This window comes from Nilaparvata lugens, chromosome 4, assembly GCF_014356525.2.
Source record: "Nilaparvata lugens isolate BPH chromosome 4, ASM1435652v1, whole genome shotgun sequence".
NCBI lineage: Eukaryota > Metazoa > Arthropoda > Insecta > Hemiptera > Delphacidae > Nilaparvata > Nilaparvata lugens.
The window spans coordinates 72,299,124-72,321,593 of NC_052507.1; the positions used below are offsets into that span (position 1 = coordinate 72,299,124).

The 22,470-nt window shown below is 36.0% G+C and overlaps 2 protein-coding genes across 5 annotated transcripts in view; one reads left to right on the forward strand and one right to left on the reverse strand.

Moving 5' to 3' along the window:
* Window positions 1–5,050: 5,050 nt before the first annotated feature.
* Window positions 5,051–18,775, reverse strand: LOC111049086 (CCA tRNA nucleotidyltransferase 1, mitochondrial). The gene is made up of 9 exons (XM_039427091.1): window positions 18,633–18,775; window positions 16,301–16,463; window positions 15,898–16,015; window positions 11,236–11,362; window positions 9,871–10,064; window positions 9,555–9,562; window positions 9,348–9,445; window positions 8,304–8,470; window positions 5,051–5,266 (listed from the first exon to the last, which is right to left on the reverse strand). The coding sequence occupies exons 1-9, from the start codon at window positions 18,773–18,775 to the stop codon at window positions 5,091–5,093; spliced, it is 1,194 nt and encodes a 397-aa protein (XP_039283025.1). The 3' UTR covers window positions 5,051–5,090.
* A 1,084-nt stretch (window positions 18,776–19,859) lies between these two features.
* Window positions 19,860–22,470, forward strand: part of LOC111049085 (putative sodium-dependent multivitamin transporter) — a 28,812-nt gene continuing 26,201 nt past the window's right edge. Inside the window, exon 1 of one of the 4 annotated variants that reach the window (XR_005571118.1) lies at window positions 19,860–19,958. The gene's annotated coding sequence lies outside the window, so the exon portion shown is untranslated. Of the gene's footprint in view, window positions 19,959–20,655; window positions 20,765–21,534; window positions 21,668–22,470 lie in introns of those variants that run through there. The other 3 variants (XM_039426367.1, XR_005571117.1, XM_039426369.1) reach the window with 3 other exon arrangements.

Below are 22,470 nucleotides of genomic sequence, written 5' to 3' on the forward strand. Positions count from 1 at the left end.
ACTTTACCATATTTACTATTTTTGTAGAACGAGTTGTTCCTTGTAGCCTATTGGATTTTTTTATTTTATCTATGGTAATCATTGAAGCACATTCGGTTTGGGACTGAGCAAAGACGTACTCCACATGTTGTGCAATACACCTTGGTGTACCCAGTCTTACACAGCTTGCAACGTCCTTGTTTTGCAAAATACCCATGTTCGTGCCCAATATTTCTTCCAGTGTCTGGAGAAAAAGAGAATTATGAAGCTAGTTTACACTATGTAGCAGAGCTACATGTAGCTCAGCTATAAAGCTCTGCTACAAGTTCAAAAAGTGACTTTGGAGATATGCTATATAGCAGTTGAGCCTATTTTCTCAGCTATATAGCAGAAAATGAGCTATCCAAAATTTAAAAATTATCCAATATCTTCTCTCTCTTATCTGTGCTGAAAGCATCACAGTAGCTTCACCGAAAGCAGCGGCTGCTGCAAGAACTACATTCTTCTTTGGCATCTGGTTGGGATAACTGAGCAGTGAATAGTGGTTTATTCCAAACTATATGTTTGGCTTTCATACCAATGAGTCCTGTAATACAGGACTGCTGACTCAGGTAATGATTTAGATTGCACAGGTAAAACAGACTTTTGAAAATAAATTGGAGAGAATCTTACCTGTATATTCTCTTGTAGAGAATCAGCAATAATATTACTGTCCGGTATCTTGATTCCTAAAAAACTATTCAACTCATCTTCAGGAAGATTCATGAGTTTGTCTAAATCTTCATTATCCAAGATTTTGTACATTATAACGAAAAACAATCATCCACAATAATTCAATAAACAATAACTCCACAAACACGTTTGAAAACTGAGAGAAACACAATAACATAACCTTAAAGTCTCCTCACATGTGACTCCTCTAACAGCCCAATGTTGTTCTAAAACAACAGACATAAAATTTTGAATATAAATGATATTTTTGTTCAAGTTTCTATTTCTATGACTGATATTTCATCATGAAATAATAAACAATTATATGGATATTTTTTATTCTTATTTTCAGTTCTTTAGAATTTTATAAAAAATTATAAAAACCAAAGAAAATTGTCACATTGAAGTGTTGGTACAATTGGATATGACAGCTACTTTTTCAGAAATTAGACTGCATTTGAGTGCTCTCTAGTGGTATAATACTAAACTAGACTAATGTAGCTTTCAAACAAGGCCAGTAGATGGCAGATTCATTCAATCACTGATCCAATAGACATCATAGAAAATCATGTTGTTCAGGAACAACACTGGGATAGAAAGGGCTAAAACGAAAAGCCAAGTGAAAGCATGCCGTGTCGACAATAGCTGGCTATGCCCCATGCCAGCTCACCTCCAGGTGACAAAGCTCCCTTGGTTTGGAATAAGTTGATGGAGAAGGGGTGGGGAAGCAAAATAGTGCAAGATGGATGACAGAGGAGGTGGGAGATATTGGGCGGGAAATAGGGAAGCGCAAGAAAGAAGTTGAATGTAGATATTTTATTCATTCATTACGATTACAATAATATACACTTACATTAGCCTACCGTGAATTTTATGATTTTCAATAAACAAATATCATATGATATAATAATCATTCATGACAACCTGACAATAGACTTCTTTATTCGTGTAGATTACAATATATGTGGGCTCATAATATAGAACCAAGCAATGAATAATTCCCGAATAATACCAAATGATTAAAAAAAAAAATGATGTAAAGAATCATTGATCGATTGGAAGATGTACTTTGAATCTCGATAAAATAATATTATCTTGTAGACCTATTCACAGAATAAGAAAGAAAATGAATAGGAGAAAAGGGATATTGGAAGAGAGTAGAAAATCTAGAGTGAGGAAGCAGGGAAATGGAGGAAAGTAGGAGAGATTATAGTCTGGATTAGAATCATAAAATAAATGAAATCTCAGAAAGCTGCTACTCACACAAAGACAATTAATGTACAATAATAATAATGATCATTATTGAGTGAAGGAATAGCAGAGTGGAAATTCTATCCATTCCGTTTAACCTTTTTCGCCTCTCTTTCGTTTTTTCTTCTAATCTTTCACCTTTTATCTCATAGTTTATTTTGTTCTATATCTTTCTATCTTTTTTTTCATCCCCTTTATCGAAGAGGGAGAGATTAAAAGATAATGAAAATGGAATAGAGTTAGAGGGTGCCAAATGGTATAACAATGTCATGAAAGAGCGTATCTAATTTTTCTTGCAGCAATCAACTATAGCCGTGTTCTTTTTATCTAAAATCACGGACTAATGCAAGTGACATGCTCCATATTGCGATATTATTTGAGTAGGGTACAGTAAGCACAACATGAAAAATGTATATTAGATACTTGGCTAATGGGTCAATGAGCTATCAAGTTTGTTACAGCCAAGTCGAAAAAGCTATGTAATTTATTGCTATCATTTAATCACAGAATTATGAGAGTAATTTCTTTCATCTAGAATACAATTTGATACAAACATAGAGGTATTTGCTTACATTTGTTCAATCAAGTCTAGGAATCCTTATTTTTATTTTTTATCTTCTTCTTTTTTGGTAAGAGCCGTTCATTGTATCAAAAGTTGAAAGTTTTTGAAATTCTGATCATTGAGGTGTCGCAATAGGCGCCTCCTCACTAGGAAATCCTGAAATAATCGCATCTGACGGGTGATTCTTAAAGAACATAACCTTCGTAACAATGATCCAAAATATTTATTAGATCGGATAAGAAGGCCTCGAAAGCTATTACTATGAAAATGTTTTATTTTGGCTGTAGGACATGGTTTCCTATTTTTGCTGGTAAACCCTTCCCCCTTTACTCTATTTCAAAATTTCTGAGGAATCTTGTTCATAATTAATTGTGATTTCTTATCATATGTAATTTTTCATCATTACGGTACCTAATAATATCTAAAGTTGTATAAAGTAGAAATAGGTAGTGATTTTCCAGAATTTTCAAAAACCTTGATAAATACACTTTTTTTGAAAATCTTCAACTCCAAAACTAGGTATCGTACAATTCTGCTCGACTTCTCAACTTATTACAAATTTTATTCATTGTATTTACTCTGGTAGGGAATGTTTTTTTTCGAAAAACCTGAGGTTTTCGAAATAAAATGAAAAATGTCCAAAAATAGGGTTTTTAGGGCTGAAGCCACCCTCTAGCGTGGCAAAAAATTCCAGGTTTGGATTCAGCCCCTCAAAATATAAAACCGACAAAAAGAATTCTTTCGGGGCTGTTCACTGGAAATGACCATTTCACTGGACTATATTGTAATTAGACGAGGTTTGGAATTCTATTCGGAAAAATGAAATAGGAAGACAGTTGGCTCTTCCACAGTTTATATTCATGTTGTGATATATTATTGTGTTGGTCTCTTAAAGACGGATTTATTATTTGATTATTCATGTAAAGGTGTATTTTGTAATATTTTCATTATTATAAGAGCAGTCAGTCAACCGCATATCCATGTTTTTAATTCCAAGACCCTCAAACCACTAGAATTAGGATCACATTATTGATCAGATAAAAATCCGCAGACCTCAGGGCCTAGCACAATTTCAACAACTAAGCCTTCTCCGACAAAATCATTTGTCAGATCGGCTTACCATGAACACAATCAGTGATTGACTGACACCACACGAGTGTTGAGTGTGGTGCGTCAACGTCAGTTGGCTTTACGCAATGGAACCAGACGAAGCAATAACTTTAGCATGTCTCGACGTGCGTTGAAGCATTTCTGCGCAGTTCAAAAATCACCGTCCGTTACGACTTCCGTTACTTGGTACGCACATACCTCTTGTGTTGTCACCAATTCACTTCTATGTATTTCTACAACGGACGTCAAAAAGTACGTTGCAACAGACGCACTTTATGCGCTAGTGTGGCCCTAGCCTAAAGGAACAATAATTTATAAGTGACGACTGTACGACTATTCGCGCTATAGTCGACATACAGTATATAGACTAGCGACCCCCTGGGTTGGAAAACTTGCTCAAGAACTGTTATATTGTAATCTTTGAAACCCGCAACTTTCAATCATACAGAGTTGATGAAAATCATGGAAACGGTTGAATATTTCTGTAAAAAGAATAATTTGACAGTTGGTTTTATTGAGGATCCTATTTGAAATGAGAAATTACTTTTCAGATATTACTGTCGCTTCAACATCTTTGACCCTCATTTGAATCCAAATTCATTTTTTTGAAATGATAGTGTGGTTATGTGATACATGATTTTACTTTCCTTGCCCTATTACCATAGGTAAGGAAAGTATTGCTTTCAGAAAAGAATTAAGGTACTCCAATTTCTAAATTTCTATACGTTTCAAGGTCCCCTGAGTCCAAAAAAGAAGTTTTTGGGTATTGGTGTGTATGTATGTGTGTGTGTATGTGCGTCTGTGTACACGATATCTCATCTCACAATTAACGGAATAACTTGAAATTTGGAACTTAAGGTCCTTACACTATGAGGATCCGACACGAACAATTTCGATCAAATGCGATTCAAGATGACGGCTAAAATGTTGTAAAAACAGGGTTTTTCGCGATTTTCGCGAAAACGGCTCAAACGATTTTGATCAAATGTATACCTAAAATAGTCATTGATAAGTTCTATCAACTGCCACAAGTCCCATATCTGTAAAAATTCCAGGAGCTCCGCCCCATCTATGCAAAGTTCGATTTTAGGTTTCCAATTATCAGGCTTACAATTTATCAAATACAATTTAAACGAAAAAATTCAAGTGGTAAAGATTGAGCATGAAAATCTCTACAATTAATGTTCAGTAACATTTTCACCTAAAATTGAAAATAATTTGAAATTCGAGAAAATGTGATTATTCAATTACAAAATGTTGGCAACAGTTTAATTACAACTGTAATCAATAGTTGTTGATTCGATTGAATCATTCACTATGAAGAGATAGCAGGCCTCGTGTGTCTCCAGCGTTATTTTCGGGTTCAATAAATTCAATTCACGAAAAAAATAATTTAGTAGAAATTTGGAACGCAAATAAATAGAAGCGAGGTTTTAGTTAAATAAAGAACGTTTTATTTTTACGGTTATCTTACAAATTATTTCTTAATCTTTTTGCCAGGAGGTGAATTGCTTCTCTCTTTCGCTCTGGATTTTTCGAGTTCCTCAACAATTCCGGGAACTTTTTTCAGCAGTTCTTCAGTCGCCATTTGGAAATCACTATTCACCCAATGGGCCAGCAGTCTGTCAAGTACAGGGCCCAATCTTTTTCCAGCTGAAAAAAGAGATTTTACCAAACTGTAAAGAAAACATACAAAATACTTTTTATTTAAAATACTGGAATTAGCAGTTGATTCCTTTCGTTATTTCTGCAATAAAAAAGAAAATGTTCCTACAAGTTGTTGGAAAATTTTCAATAAGAACACTTCACTTTATGGGCTACTTTTGTTCAAATTAATAAAAACAATATAAAAACTTGTAGTACCCTTTATTAAAAAACTTTAAAATATTTTTAAATTAAAATTTAAAATTTTCATTACTTGAGCAAAAAAAGTGAATCAATCTTATCAAGAAATAATAAAAAAATCTTGATCATAAGAATCTTCCACTTCTAGAATTAACAATTTCTACACAATCGATTATTTTTTTCACTGGTAGAAAGAAATTTGAGATGATTTATTTCTAATGTGAATGCAGAGCTGACGAAATGCTAATTTCTAATGTAAAGCTAATAAATGCTGCAAGTAATGGTCTTGCTTTATAACATTTAAACGGTCTCTAAGCTAGAAGAAACCCCCTCTACACACTGCAAATTCCGAGGGAAGCAAATATGAATTGGACTGAAACACATGTATTATAATAATTAAAAACATTGATAAATTGACAGAAGAAGGGCTTAGAAGAAGGGCCGATCTACAATCTACGGTAGATTAAGAGTTTTCAATACTCTACTCTACGGCTGAAATCAAGAGCATCAATGACTTCAAGACGGTTCAAGTGGAGATTTAGGTGGGCCGTACACTAGAACCGTTTTCGTCCGAACTAACATCGGCCGAAAACTACCGAACGTGACCGAACGATCCCCCAACAAAGAAATGAATAGATGCTCGTCCATTGCAGCAGGTTCACACGGCCGTCTCCGGCCGATCAATTTTTCGATCCTAATTAAATTGGATTTTCCGACTCTATCCGGCCGAACTAACTAGTCGAGCTGAGACAAAGTGTTCCTAATCTAAAATTGTTTCACAGTCTTGTTTGTTTTTGTTTTGACTAGTGTAAAATTTTCCCATGGAACGCCATTTCAAAATCGTTGGTTCAAGCTTTTGGCGCGCACTTATAAAGTTGATTTACACCAAAATGTGTCGTTTACTAGCTACATGAATGAAGAAAGGCTGTTTTACAAACTTACCGTCTAGAAAAGTGTGCATTTCTTTAATTCCATTACTCTCAAATTTTCTATAGAGAAAAATTCATTTAATGAATGGTTATCAAACATCATAGAATGGTTATGTATTCTATGGTAAACAAGCTATCAGCGCATGCGCAGAGAAGCAGACTACAATAATCGACCATTGAGAGCTCAGATAATTGGAACTGTACCAAGCCGGAGAATTTACCACGCTTTGACTGTGGGGCAGGAATTTGGAACTGGAACTGGTTTCTGGTACAGAATCTGTCAAAACTCTTCCCATGAAACGCGGAACTTTTTACCTGGTAAATTGTGAATCGGACAATTTACCTCATTCCATGTACACAGAACGGGCCCATAGTTTATGAAAAATTTGGGTGGCTATGATAGTAGTTAATTCATTAATTGGCAACTAGACTGACGTAAACGGTTCCAATGGACGACCATATTCGGCCAAATTAACGGCCGGCAGATTCGTCTGATCCAACGGCCGAACGGATCGGTTGAATTCGGTTCCAGTGGACGGTTACCCTAAAGGTGATATTGACTCTAGCTGCAACCTACACCATGAAGGAGTATTTCCTATTGTTTCAATCAATGATTCGGCCTTGAGTTCATAAATTTGATCTTGTGTTAAATCATATAGAGACATTAACATAACTTGTTTTGACACGTCACATACTCAGTGGCGGCTCGTCCTTTGTGTTCAATGGTTCATTGAACCCCCATAATTGAATCAACTTCCTATACAATGATGAATTTGCAACTCAAATAATTATATATTTTTATTTTATACTCATGAAATTACTTCACAACATTATTTTCATCTACATAAACTTAACGTCGATGTTTTGCGGCCGGTGCCTGAGAGCCCGGAGTGGCTTGCTTGAAACAGCACCAAATGGCATGACGGAACAGCACCGAATGGCATGATGAGACGGGTGGAGGTGGAAAGCAGTGTTCATTCCCCGATGTGAACCAAAAAACAGGGCTGGGTGAGGTAGCGGAACGGAGGAGGGGAATCGGTTTGCTAGCACGGATTTGGTTCACAATCCTGTCTGAACCAAGTTTGCACGAGTTCATCCGAGAGTAGCCGAACCTAGCCGAGGCAAGTGAAGTATTCGGTAAACCTCGGAATGAATCGTGAGTATTCGTGATATGGATACAGTGCAATCTTGAACTTGCTCATAACCCATAAATTTAAATTTGTTGCCAGTAAACAGTAAAAAAGCGGTAAACAAGAAGTAGCCTAAGCGTGACAGTTTTGAGGTTATACGGTATGGTTTCGGGTATACACTGTATACACTGTGATAGATTTCACTGCATTTTTCGTTATATAAATTTGTTTTGCGTGTAGAAGAATATAGTAATTTCTAATGTGCTTCATGTGTATTCGTGAGTATTTCTTGTGTGTCCATTTTCTTTTAGTGAGAGTGTGAATATAATTTGTTGTGTTACCGTAACAGCATTTTGATGAAGAAATATGAATAAGGTTCAGTATTTTTTGTTAAATACAAACAATATTAATATCAAGGATAGGTGTCAAATAAAACATAATTGTAGACCAACTCCCGAAGAAAGAATCAAACAAGAAAAATATGAACAGGACAAAAAATTTATATTAGTAGAAAATTTATGCTCAATCTTTGGGGTGTAATTCCTTGAAATTATTATTGATCACCTTTACACTTGATTATGCTCAATACTCTATATCCTCTTGACCTTTGTCCCCAATACATGAGGTTGAACCCCCAAGCTAGAAGATCACGAGCCGCTACTGCACATACTATTGATCTATGTTTCATTATGTAATGTTTTGAGATGATGATTTGTAATGTTTTGATGTTTGATAATGAAATAAATTTCTATTCATAATTTGTAAAAACTAATATAAGCGCCATACCTGGTGCGCCATGTTCTATAGCCATTCCTCCTTTGATTGGAAATTTAGGAAGAGTCCAGTTGGAAATTTCCTCAATGTATTTAGAGTCACCGCGGTACTTCATCAACTCTTTTCCCCAATCCACAGCTGATGGGCTTTTTACAGCCACTATCAATTTCTTATAATCACTGTAACATAAGAATTACGAACTTACTTATTTATTTGATTTTTTACAATGCCACTCCCAGTATATCAAACATGCTTCACCAATCCGCTACTTTACCAATATTTCAGTACAAAATGAAGTTAATGTTCGAATTGCATAGTTTCGTGATCTGATTTACAATATTTCTAAATTAATAATTGTGTGTAAGGTGTGAATTTGGACGTAATGAAAATTTAGGAATCATAAGGCAGTATTGAGGAATAGAAGAACTTCTTTGATAAAGTTTGTAGAGTGAATATGGAACTTTTCTATAATTGAAGAGACTCTGTCAAAAATCCACTTTATTTCAATAAATTATTTAAATATAATTTTTATTAAAATAAGGTGGATTTTTTACAATATTTCAAGTCTCTTCAATTGAAAGAACTTCTGGTAAAATGCTTGGATTTTCCTCTAATTATTTCATCTGTTTGCTTCAACAAATTAATATGAATACAAAAAATATTTTATGATTCACATTAATAAAACGTTAGCAGCAAATCAACCGGTGATATTTATCTGTGTAAAAGGGAATTAGAAAGAAACCAATATTGCAACTTTTTGATTGTTTCAAAAACAGTTTTATACAATATTGAGAATTTTATATAGGCCTACAATTTTTATGTAGTAGAAGGTGGTTTTATGTTTGATATATGAAAGATCTTCCGCGTAACATCCGGATCTGGTTTCTAATTTAAGTTAAGGATAATCGTTGTTACTAGTGTAATCTATTTCACTTGTGAATCATCACTTGTATAAATGAAATTACAACACTCTATAGTTGATGTATTGTAGTAGGCTACCATAATATGTTGTAGAATATTATATTTCTTACTAACCTAATATGTGGTTTAACGTACCCAATGCTGTCGTAGGTTTTATTCCTATTTGAAATGATGAATAATCCAAGATCTCGTTCGAAACAAGACAGTTTGCAACGCTGGTGGAAGGCAAGCAACTAAAAACAACATTACAAATTTAAAGCTTCAGTAATTAAAAAACTTCTAATCTGAAATTCTACATTTAAATTTTACTCATAAGATTAATTTGTACATGTTTTATCAAACTAGTAGTTCTGTGAACAGTAGACCTCGCGCTCAGTAAGTTACATTGACCTGTTCTTATGTTTTCTCAGACATTTATAAATCCCCTAAATTCTTCTCTCAGTTATCAAACAGAAGTCATGTAATTAAGTGTACATCATCAGCAGAACATAAATTGTTGAAGAAACCATGTATAATGTTCCTATAAGTAACACTTGAAGTGTATTTTTCCATTTATTTATTTAGATTGATGATGAATCAATATTAGTTAATAAATTATCTGTTCATTAAGTTTAATCTAGTGCGAGGACTGTTCAACTTGAAAAATTACTGTTCTTACCCAGTAATGTATGCAATTTACAATCGATCATTGTTTTCAACAGGTCACCATTGTAATTTCCAGTGACAATTTTTTTCAGTTCAATCCAGATTCTTTCTCCAGAAATCCTCGCCAGCCCTTGTCTGTTTTCCTCAATTATTCTCAAGCATTCCGGATCATGATTGTCTGGTGTGTTAGCTATTCTGCCATAGAACCTGAAAAATTTTTAATTTTTATGGAATGGAATGAAAATGACGAAATTAATTGATAGATTTATGACATTGAAAAATAACTACACTTTACTTTCTAGTGTACTACTACTAGTTTATTTTACTAGTTACTAGTTTACTTTCTACTTCATAACAGTGTTACTTTACTTTCTAGTATGTTGCTCATATAACTTGATGTCATGTTTGTAGTAATGAAATTTGATTACAATATATAAATTTGGCGAATGACCAGTTTAATTCTAACTTGAATTAATAAAAGATACAGATGAATGTCTGACGAAATGGGAACCAAACCCACGACCTGAGCAGCGATAGCTAACTGAAATTTTAACGCCGGCTGGCTATGTAAGTATAAGAATATATTTTCTTATTAAAACAATGTTATTAATGGGGAAATCTATACAAAAAAACTATGAAAGTAAGGAAAATGTTACTATTACATATCATCTGATGATGAAAATATGATATCTTAATGAAAACAACGTTTTTAAAATTAATCTATTCATATGGGTGTTTTGTCAGAGAGATCCTTTCTATAGGGCCCCATACACTAGGGAACTTGGATCGGCAAACTTGGTTCGGTGAATCGAGTTCGTGTAAAGGTGCGTACAGACTTTCGCTCTGCTCCGCAATCGAACGTCACTCGAGCAGATCGATTGATGATCGACCGGGGAACAAGAGTGGAACGCGAGAAGAGCTAACATCTCCCGTAACGTTCATGATCGGAGCGTGCGTGGAGCGATTGCAGAGCGTGTTGGAGGCGCGTATATCCATACGCACCTTAGGATTTGTCCACACACTGTAGTGGGGAGAGCGAACAACCGTACGTTACTTCAGTGTCTTTCGGGGTCTAGAGATGAGTGTTTCAAAGTTTGCAGCTGCTGTGGGAAGAAATTATATTGATAGAATATAACGCCCTGGCGGACGAACCGAACAAAGTTTTTAATCTAGATTGAAGACCAAATTCGTCACGAATTTAGTTTGCGGTTCGCCAATTTTCTACATCCACTGGGAAACTTGATTCGTAAGAAGTTAAGCGATCCAAGTCCCTAGTGTATGGGGCCCTTAAGTAACACCGGAAGATGAGTAAAAAAGTTAATTATTTTGCTTCGTTTAGAAACTTTCTCAATAATGAATAGGAATATAATATTATTACCTGAAATATCTCAATATTCTCAGGTAATCCTCTTGTATACGCTGTTCTGTATTACCTACAAAAACAACCCTCCTATCCATCAAATCTTGATAGCCATTGAAGTAATCATACAACTTTCCATCTTGATCTGTAACAATATAAAACAAATAGCCTATACAGTTTCAAGTACTATTAAGATAAGAAGTGATATTTCAAATACTATTAATTTAGATACTATGGTTTCACAAAAATAATACTATTGGCTCTGACATACATATTATATATTATTCAACTCTGAAAAACTATTGGCTCAAGATTCACAAAAGAGGCAATACATAATACAATACCGTTCATATATTGGGTCGAATGAATAGAAACTAGCAATTGTTAAAAATTGTAATACTAGGATTCGAGTGAGCTGTATAATCTTATCACGTTTAAGACGGATCTTTGTTTATGAATTTCAGTTGATGCCTATAAAACTAGACTTGACTATTCAACTGAATTTTAGCTAGAAGTAATGGACTAGTTATTAAGAAATGTTGAAATCTTGTGGGACTGGACACCCGATTTTGACGTCCAGAATATGCCGATCGACAAAGTCGATCCACACATGTCGATCAACACGTTCTATAATTTAACTTGTCCACATACCTCCGTAAATATGGACTAGTCGAGCGGCACACGCCGGTGTAAGTGAATTTAAATGAAAGTTGATGAATAAATGAGTGATTCGGAAGACGCTGCAGTGGCAGCTGCTGCAATTATCATTGCATTTGCAGGAAGTCAACATGATCGCCGTCGTCACCGCCCAAGAAGGTTTTGGTTAAGGCCTAGCCTTGTCCGCAGAAAAAGTATAGTACTGAAGAATTTATTGCATAATGATGTTGATGATTTGAACTTGGAATTCAGATGTGACGTAAGCTTTCAGAACTTTTTTAGAATGAATAATTCCGATTTTGAAAATATATCAAGTAAAATTGCCACAGTAATCATCAAACAAGACACAAAATTCAGACTAGCTATTCCAGTGAGCCAGAGCCTTGCAGTAACTCTGCGTTTTTTGGCAACAGGATATTCTTACGTATCATTGGGCCACCTTTTTAAAATTCAAAACCAAGCAACGAAGGAAATGGAAGTCTATGGAGAATTGAAAAAATCAAGGATGGATGTCGTGGTATTGTCTGAAACAAAGAAAAAAGGAAGGGGAAATGAGATAAAAGGTGAATACACGGTATTCTATAGTGGTGTGGACAAAGATAGAAGAGCTAAAGCAGAGTGGCCATAGCTGTTCATAAGCGACTTGAAAAGAGAGTGACAAACTATGACCCAATAAGTGAAAGACTCATTACAGTGGATATGAAGTATGCAGGGAGGTTAGTGACATTAATAGGTGTTTATGCGCCAAATGAGGATGCCGAATCTCAGGTGAAGGATGATTTTTATGAATCATTCTCTGCAGTTCTAGAAGCAGTAAACAGAAACAAGGAGATTATTGTATTGGGAGATTTTAATGCTAGAGTAGGTTGCAAAACCGGAGATTGGGTTGTGGGACAGTATGGCGAGAATACATTGAATGAAAATGGGCAACGTCTAATCGATTTATGCACTCAATTCTCCCTGAGAATCATGAATGGCTTTTTTCAACACAAAAATATACACAAATACACTTGGATTCAACCAACAAGACACTTGAAAACAGTAATAGATTATATCCTGATGAAAGTAGGGTCACATATAAAAGTAAAGGATGTACGTGTGTACAGAGGAGCAACCTGTGGATCAGATCATTTTCTTGTAAAAGGCAAATTTCTCATAGTGCCTGCCCCTCAAAGAGATAGCGGTGACGATAGTTGTGACGAAAGTAGATATAAGGCTGACAATCCAAAATATAATTTGGAGAGTTTTAATAATGATTCAACTGACTTTCTCTACAAGTTGAGGCTAGCAGGCAAAATGCAACATGAGAATCAGACAGAAATAGAGGTGGAGGAAATGTACAAGAAGATAAAGGGAGAGTTGCATCAAGCAGCATTAGAAGCTGTGGGAGAGGTGGAAAGCAAGGGATCATACAAAAATTCATATTGGTGGGATGAAAATCTAAAGTCGCCAATTAAGGAGAAGGAGACGTTGTATCAGAGATGGCTAACAACACATGATCCCGAAGACAGGAAGGCATATTTGAGACAGAATTACCTTGTTAAGAAAGAGGTGAAGAAGGCGAAAAACAGATTTTGGGAACTAAAGTGTTATGAAATCGAAAATATGTTAGGTAGTTCAAATTCTAGAGAAGCGTGGAAAACTATCAGGGGTCTGAGAGAGGATCGTAAAGAAAGAAGGCGAATAAAGGTTATTGATTCAACAACATGGAAGGACTATTATCGGGATCTTTTGACGGAAAAAAGACCAATATTTCAAGAAGTTGAATATTGTCATGAAGAGGAAGACCATCCTATGCCAGAAATATCCCTGGAAGAAGTGGGAAAAGCCTTGCAGGGGATGAAAAAAAACAAAGCCGCGGGTCCTGGAGGTTTACCTATAGAATTGCTGAAATTTGCTCCAAGCGGCATTTTAGAATACCTGACAAAGTTGTTCAATCGATGTATTTCCACAACAACGGTGCCTAGAGAGTGGAAAGAGGCTTGGATCACATCAATATACAAGAAAGGGAACAGAGCCGAGTGTTCAAATTACAGAGGGATAAGCATAACAGCAGCTATGGGTAGGCTGTACGGACGTGTTTTGAAACAAAGACTTGAACTGGAAATGAGGGAAATAGAAGAGCAAAGTGGTTTCCGTGCTGGTCGATCATGCACCGATAACCTATTCTGTATCAAACATCTGATGGAGAAAAAATTACAGAGAGGAAGAGAACTTCATGTTTTGTTTTTGGATCTGAAAAAAGCCTATGATAGTGTTCCAGTGAATAAGATATGGGAAGCTCTCAAAAAAGCGAGAATTAGTACTCCCCTCATCAATGCCATAAAAACTCTTTACAAGGATAGTAGTAGCAGGATAAAGATTGGAAACCAGCTGTCAGAAGAGTTTACTGTAAATAAAGGCCTTAGACAAGGTTGCCCCATCTCACCCACGCTTTTCAAGATATACGTAAGCCAAGCCTTGGAGGTGTGGTCACGCAAGTGTAGAAGTATGGGTGTACTACTAAATGAAGAAAATATATATACTCTACTATTTGCAGATGACCAGGTCTTCCTAGCTGAAGATGAAGAGGATATGTCATATATGACAAGGCAACTCATAGAGGAGTATAAAAAATGTGGCCTGGAAATCAGTGAAGAGAAATCGCAATATATGGTGGTTGGAGGAGAAGGAAATTCATTGAACATTGACGAAACCACGGAAATTGCAAATGTCAAAGAATGCCGGTACTTAGGTATGACAATAAAAGATGATGGACGGGATGAGAGAGAGATTGGATACAGGATTGCAAAGGGGAGAGTTTTAACCAGGAAGCTACATTCAATACTTTGGACGGATGATATATCTGAAAGAGTAAAGAAACAGGTTTTCAAAACAATTGTGATGAGCTGTGTAACTTATGGGGCGGAAGTATGGACATTAACCAAGAGACTAAAACAAAGATTATTGGCTATGGAGATGAATTACTGGAGAAGATGTTGCCAGCTGACCTTGAGAGATAGGGTGAGAAATGAGGTTATAAGGGAGAAAATGAAATTGGACAGGTCAGTGGTGGATGAGGTGGAGGAAAAACAACTGCAGTGGTACGGACATCTCAGAAGAATGAGCCCCAGTCGCATACCAAGGAAGGTATATGAGTGGATTCCGGCTGAGAGGAGGAAACGAGGACGACCACGAACGGTTTGGCAGCAAAACATAGAAGAGGCCATGGAGAGCAGGGGCATCCAACAAGACGTATGGAGAGATAGAGGCAGATGGCGTGTTGAGTGCGGGAAACGGCCGGGAAGGCTGTAAAAACCCGCGTATTAGGTTATTAGGTTAAAACCAAGCAATATTAATATAATAATATAAACTTAGAATAATTTTCAGTTAAATAAATTATATTGAAAGAACAGTGTGAAATGTTGTGCAACCTCGTTCAACACGTCCTTCCTCGATCCGAACCGACTTGATTCGGGTAAAATTCGGTTCGGGCCGGCAAGATTCGACAAAGCCATGCGACATGTCCACACTTGTTCAACAGTGTCGATCGATCGTGTCGATCGACCCCATTAGGATAGGCACACACCAGTTAGTCAAGACAAGACAAGACATGATCAGTCACGTTTAGTCACAATACTTGACATAGTTGCGTATGAAGACATGTCTAATTGCAATGTCTAGTCGGTGTGTGCTGCTTCATAAACAACTATGTGAAGTATTGTGTCTGATCATGTCTTGTCTTGTCTTAACTAACTGGTATGTGCCTAGCCTTGGATGTCCATAACTGACAGAGAGAGAGAGAGAGACCATATTAGGCGTTTTTCAGACGATTCGATAAGGCAGGAAGCTCTCCGATTGGCTGATTCCCGAACGCCTACCCAGTCAGCTGATAATCAGCCAATCAAAAAGCTTCCTGTCTTGCCGACTCGTCTGAAAAGGCCTGAAAAAAGCTTTGCATGGTTTTGCCCTTGATTTGAGTTTTTAAAAAATTAGTTACAATGTTTTTCAAACATCTTTGATTATCTATTTTGTAGACCATACCTAGAAACATGGAATTGACAGTGAGATCTCTTCTTCCAGCATCTCTTTCCCAGTCGGTAGTGAATTGGACTTCAGCGTGACGACCATCTGTCACAACATCAATCCTCAGTGTTGTAACCTGGAATTGAGTATGAAAACACTTGAACTTCAATCAAATTTTCACAAGAAACCGAACAAGAATTATTAACCTGAAAGTGTAATCAGAATTCTCTTTAAAAAATCAACCAATTCCAATTTATTTTTCAAAAAAGCATGATACACTATAATAAAATACAAAAAACAACATTTTTGGAATCCCCCCTACTAGACTATCCATCTATGTGGAGGGGGGGAAAGAACTGTACTTTTGGACATAATATTATGCAATAAACGAAAGAGTTTACGTAAAAGATTTGGAACTCACTTCAAAGTTTTCAGAATCGATTCTTGCAGTAACTGTACCATGGCTCTCTCCTTTATTGTTGATAGTTCTCACATCCAGTTTCTGAAACAATGCTTTCATCTCATCAGGGGTTGCTGTGGTGGCAAAGTCTACATCTTTCGGTTTTTGTCCCAGTAGAATATCCCTGAACATAGAAATTGGAAGATATAGAATAACAGATACATTTTAACAGATATAGAATAACAGTATTTTTATTGTTCTAATCATGTAGGTACAATAATAGTTTATAATGTTGAATCTAAAACTTGGAACAGCGGTATTTGAAAAAAAATCAATATGAAATCTGCATAGAATGTGTATGATAATTCTTAAAACAGATAATGATTTCGAAAAATACTCTTAAATAAACCTTAAATACTCTTAAATTCTACCTTTCCAGTCATTTTTCAAAAGACATGTCATCCACTAACAACTAGTAAACTCAATTTTTATAGAATAACAGATACATTTTGTCAAGTACAATTCAAAATAAAAACTTCCAAGTGTGATAAGTTTGTTCAATATTTTAATTTTGTTCATATGAAGAAATTGAAGAAAGGAGACACTTTTCGATTTCTTTTTATTGATGGGCATTAACAGTATGTTAGCTAATTCTTATTTCACATGACATACTGCTGAGAGACCTAGTGAGGTATGGCATATCTGTAATAGCTCTCAGACATTGAGGAATTATTTTGCCACAAGAGAACAGGTCGTCACTGTTCAGGGAGCACAGTCACAGGTGCAGGATGTCATGTATCGTATGCCACAGGGTCCCAACTTGGGTCCACTGCTTTTTCTCATTTTTATTAATGGAAAGGCGCTCTTTCTTATTTGCGGATGACACCACCTTAATAATATCAAAGGATGAGGCTCCTGAGACGGTTATCTACAGGGGGTACGCGACTAGGTGCCACCTCGACTACTTGTCCCCTTTTAAAACCGGTTTTTAGGGGACAAGTAGACGTGAGCCATACCCGTCTACTTGTCTCCTTTCTGAGGAGGTGACAACTAATCGGGGGAACACCTTGTCGCGAGGGTGCGAGGAGTCAATTTGTCGTTTACGGTCATGACTAGTTGGCACATCCGGTCCAGTAGGTGCCAAGTAGTCAGGGTGACAACTTGACGGCAATGGTATATCTTTACGAACGTACAAGTAGTCGTCTACGATCACGACAACCTATCCCCTCGACTCAACTCCACAAGAAATCACCATTCCAGCTGGCTCTTCATTTGAAAGTTGGAAAATTAAGCCTAACTATCAAGTTCTATAATATGAAAAGGCATTAGGATTCCTAATTTTGATATAATAAGATATTTTCAACATCATGTCTTTGTGAGTAAGCCTTTTCAACCATGGTCCTCCATTCAAGAGTAAGTATAAAAACAGACTGAATAGAAACAAGTGTGTATAAATAATTATTTATCCTTACATTAATTACCAGACTTCATGTAATACCTCAGTTGATAGCCAGATTAATAGCTTCATCTGCCATATAATCTAATTATATCATCTAATTATTTATCCTCATATTAATTACCAGACTTCATGAAATACCTCAGTTGATAACCAGATTAATAGCTTCATCTGCCATATCATTGATGAATGAAAATTTGACTGTCCTAGCATTAGGCTCAATTTACTCAAGAATCATGTCTGACGGGAAAATATAACTGAACAAAATGTGTTTAGAATTGTGTTCTACATCTGGTTCAGTCATCAAAAGGGCTTATTATTCATTTTTTCTGTTTTCAACCAACTCGAAAAAATTTGTCCTAAAATAACTAAGACGGCGAATATTTCCCGAACCGTGCGTTTGACGGGAAAATGTTACTGAACCAAAAGTGCTTAGAATTCAATTCTACATCATAACCAGTAATAAAAATTGTTTGATCCCTCCTTCCTACGCCGCGGGGCTATAAGTTGTGCCAACTCTGTAGAAGTCAGGGTGACACCTTGACGCCAGCTTGCAAGTCATGTCATGTAGACGTGAGCCATCCCCGTCTACTTGTCTCCTTTTTAAGGAGGTGACACCTATTCGGGGGGACACCCTGACGCGAGGGTGCAATGTGTCAAGTAGTCGTTTACGGTCATGACTAGTTGGCACCTTTGTTCCAGTAGGTGTCAAGTAGACAACTTGACGGCAATGTTATATTTTTACGAGGGTACAAGTAGTCGCCTATGGCCAAAATTACCAGGTGTCAAGTAGTCGGAGTGATAACTAGACGGCTATCCTCTACAGGACAGCCTAATTGCTTGAGGAGGCAGGAGTGTGGTTTTAATAAAACAAATAATCATAAATGAGGGAAAGACCAAGAATCTCCTGTGCACACTGAGGCGTGATCCACCTTCCTTTGACGGACAAGAGTTGAAGCTCCTTGGATTCGTGTTGGACTCTTCTTTGTCATGAGAGCATCATGTGAGCATGGTTTGCAGCCGACTGTCAAAGTTGGCATATCTGATGCGGTAGTTGAAGAGGCACGTACCTACTGACAGCCAACCACATCCTCTTCTATAGTCACATCAACTATGGTATTGTAATCTGGGGTCACATAGGAGCTCCTAAAAGGTTTCTCCTGCTGTAGAAAAAAATCTTCGCATTATCAGTGGTGCACCTCGCCTTGAACCAATCTTTAGAAGACTACAAATGCTGACTGTCTTCAGCCAATACATCTACAGCTCATTGCTGCAGCTGAGGGGGAACACCACAGGTTTCAGGTGAGAGGTCAATTGCATCTGCCCAACACCAGGAGGCGCACTGATATCAACCAGCCATACTCCAGACTGTCGCGTCCGTATAGCAGCTACCCCATTCAAGCCAATAACATTTACAATAGCCAATAAAATTGAATTTTGAAATCAATCCCTAGAAATTACAATAGACTGCCATAGATGTCCGCAACCACCAGTTGAATGGTTTTGAAAAATTGTTGAGTGAGAAGCTTTTTAGTGTGCCATTGTATGGTATTAGTGATGGTGAGATGACCAGTTTCTTTGAGTTATTTTGATCCCCACATCTCCTAGTAACATCGTGATGAATTTTGTGTTTCAAATGTATTATTTTTATCGAGATCTATCCAGATCGAGGCTGGTCAATGATTGATTGAATTGAATTATACCATTCAATTTAATTCAGCAAACTTTTTTTGAAATCTCCTCCTTTTCAGTACCCTATCATATTATATTAAGCGAGCAATTTCTGTATTTATATATCTGGTTATTTTTATATCTGGTTATTTATGTTCAACGGATCTCGAAAACGGCTTTAACGATTTTCACGAAATTTGGAACATAGTAGGTTTATGATATAAAGATTCGATTGCACTAGGTCTCATCCTTGGGAAAATTCGCTGAACGACATTAAAAGGATAATTCATCCTTGGCTGAAACAGCTGTGAATAGTAAAAAAGTGTTATACTAAATGGTTTTGATTTTCAATACAATACAATAAGCTTGAAAATACGACCAACATTTTTTGTGTAAACTTGGTTTCAGGGTGTGATTACAATGGATGATTGAACGTGTATTATGTGAAAGTGCAAATCAAATCATGCATGAGCCGAAAAACATAATTTTAAAAACGTGTGACTTGCATGTAGGTGCTCACACTGAACGCACAAGAAAGTGCAAGAGTTCAATGTGAGTTTTTCTATTGCTCATTCTAAATTTTGTTTACCATCTGCAAGCTTGTTCATTCATAACCAAGCGTGCATTTCAAAATAAACGCATTTAATGTGATTCATACTTTGGTTGATTTTTGGTGACATTAAAAACTAATTGATGATAATTAAACAATTAAACACTGTTGTTGTTATCTTGAAGTCCATAATTTTTAACAACAAATATAGCGGTTGTAAAGAATAATTTTTACATGTGTTATATAAAATATACATTTAGAAGAAACAAATTTCAAAGTTTACGGACCTGCAGTCTAACATAAGCCGGCAAACATAGCCAACATTAGTTATGTGAATAGCTATTAATTTAACAGACAAACAGTTCAAAACATTGGCATATCTAAAAAAAGAGAACAGTGACACTTTTATTATAAATTTAGAGAATGCTTCTTCAATTCTAACCTAAAACTTTATTTAACATCATGAGCTTAAGCTTACCGCAAGATGATGAAAGTTGCTCCAAACCTTTGCTATCCTATTCAAATTTGCAGCGCTTCTTAAGAACATGAGAGAATAAGATTATTTTCATATATGATTAAAAATAAGAATCAAACAAATTATTTTAAAAAATGAAACATTTTAAAAACGCCTTGTTTGATGCAGACGTTTGAATTTGAGCGTATTTCATCATAAGTCATAAGCACAAACAGCTGACTATCAACTATCAGCTGTGAATAATTTCATAACCTCAAAGTAATTATGTTTTCCTTGTAATTTACTATTTACATCAAATCTGTTATTTATATATTTATTTTATTATTTTAATAGGTAAGTAGGTTTGAAAATTATTTATAGTATAAGAGTAGTATATTGGCTTGTTGTTTCTAATCAGTTTATAGCTAAATAAATTGAAATTGTTACTGTGATCAATTTTTCATTCCTTTTAGTACGGTACTGACACGTTTTTGAATTTAAATAAGCCTAGCAAATATTAGCATAAATGTATAGGCTATCTAGGCAGTTCATGAATCATTTTAGAGCTTATATTTTCTTGGTTTAAACCAACCTTTTGGTGTTTATTCAAGCCATAAGCTTACCTACATTTATCTATAAAAATGACTAGGTATATCATTGAAATATTGCACTAAGAATAAGTATCCAATGCATATCATTGTTTATCAATATACTAAGCCCTCTTACAACCCAGCTGCAATCTGCATTACTTTGACCTGTAGGCCTATTAGTATTTTGAAACTCTATTGAGATACTAGTTGTATCTGTGTGTCAAGCAATCTGGGACAACAATAACACAACAATGAACTCCAAGAGGTGTACGGTCTGGCGGCGATACAAGTAAGACCCTGTCCAGACACCAAAAGCTTGTGATCGGACACAAGACACAAGAAACTGGCGTTTGATTACCAAAGCTCTTATTGTTTCTGTTGATCTATGAACACCGGCTGGGACACCAGATTTTGTCCGACAGGTTTGGTGTCCAGGTGTCCTACTTGGTAAAACCAGGTTCATAGATCAAGTGTCCTAAAGAGTTGCGTAGCATTACTTCTAATCCTATTGCGTTCCTCTTACATCTAGGGACACCAGATTTTGGCGGCCGAACACCAGGTTCTTGTGTTCGAACACCTGTTTTTGGTGTTCGGACAAGGTCTTCCTTAGGTTGCCAGCAAGGCCACCGCTGGAACACCTCTGGATTTCAATTCATTCATTATTGTCGTGAGTATTTTCACTAATATTCTTAAACATCGTCAGGTACATGAATGGTCAGGACAATAAAGAATGAATGGAATTGATTTCTATTTTGTTATACACACAGACTTCACTATTTACCAGCATGGTGTCCTAATGTAATACGGGCCTCAGAATGCAAAATCACCTACTACACTCCTGTACAAATTTCTTCAGCCAAGACATTAATCAGCAAAATTTCTGTCAAAAACAAAGATAGAAATAAACAAAATTGATTAACCTAGCCTTTTTTAATGAATAAAACAAAATTAAGTTATGTTGCTTCATAAAAACATAAAGATAGAATCAGGTATTTAAAAATAAACCATGAGATATGAGTTATAGGACTATTTTGATACAGATGAGTACATGATAATTGAGGTCTAGATAATATTGTGGGTGGGTATCAGCGTTCATTCAACGTGTTATCAACCCTTAAATCACCTAATCACAAATTAAGGGCTCATGTGAATGCGGCTAACAACCTCAGCAGAAAATATAATTATTTATATGTATAGCAGATTTCTACAAAATGGCTTGAGATGACCATTAAATTTTGGTGTAGCAAAGAGAAATATAGGTGAAAGGAAGATTCACATCAATTAGCAATTCAATATTGAAAATGATAAAAATATACATATTTTTATTTTCCTTTGATTTTGAGTGTGATCTTGTAAGTGCAATGTCCATTATAACGTATTTTATATTGAATACGTTTGAACATAATATACCGGGTGACCCAGAATAACAGGAACATTTGAAAACGCCATAAAAAATTAGTGGGAAGGGTG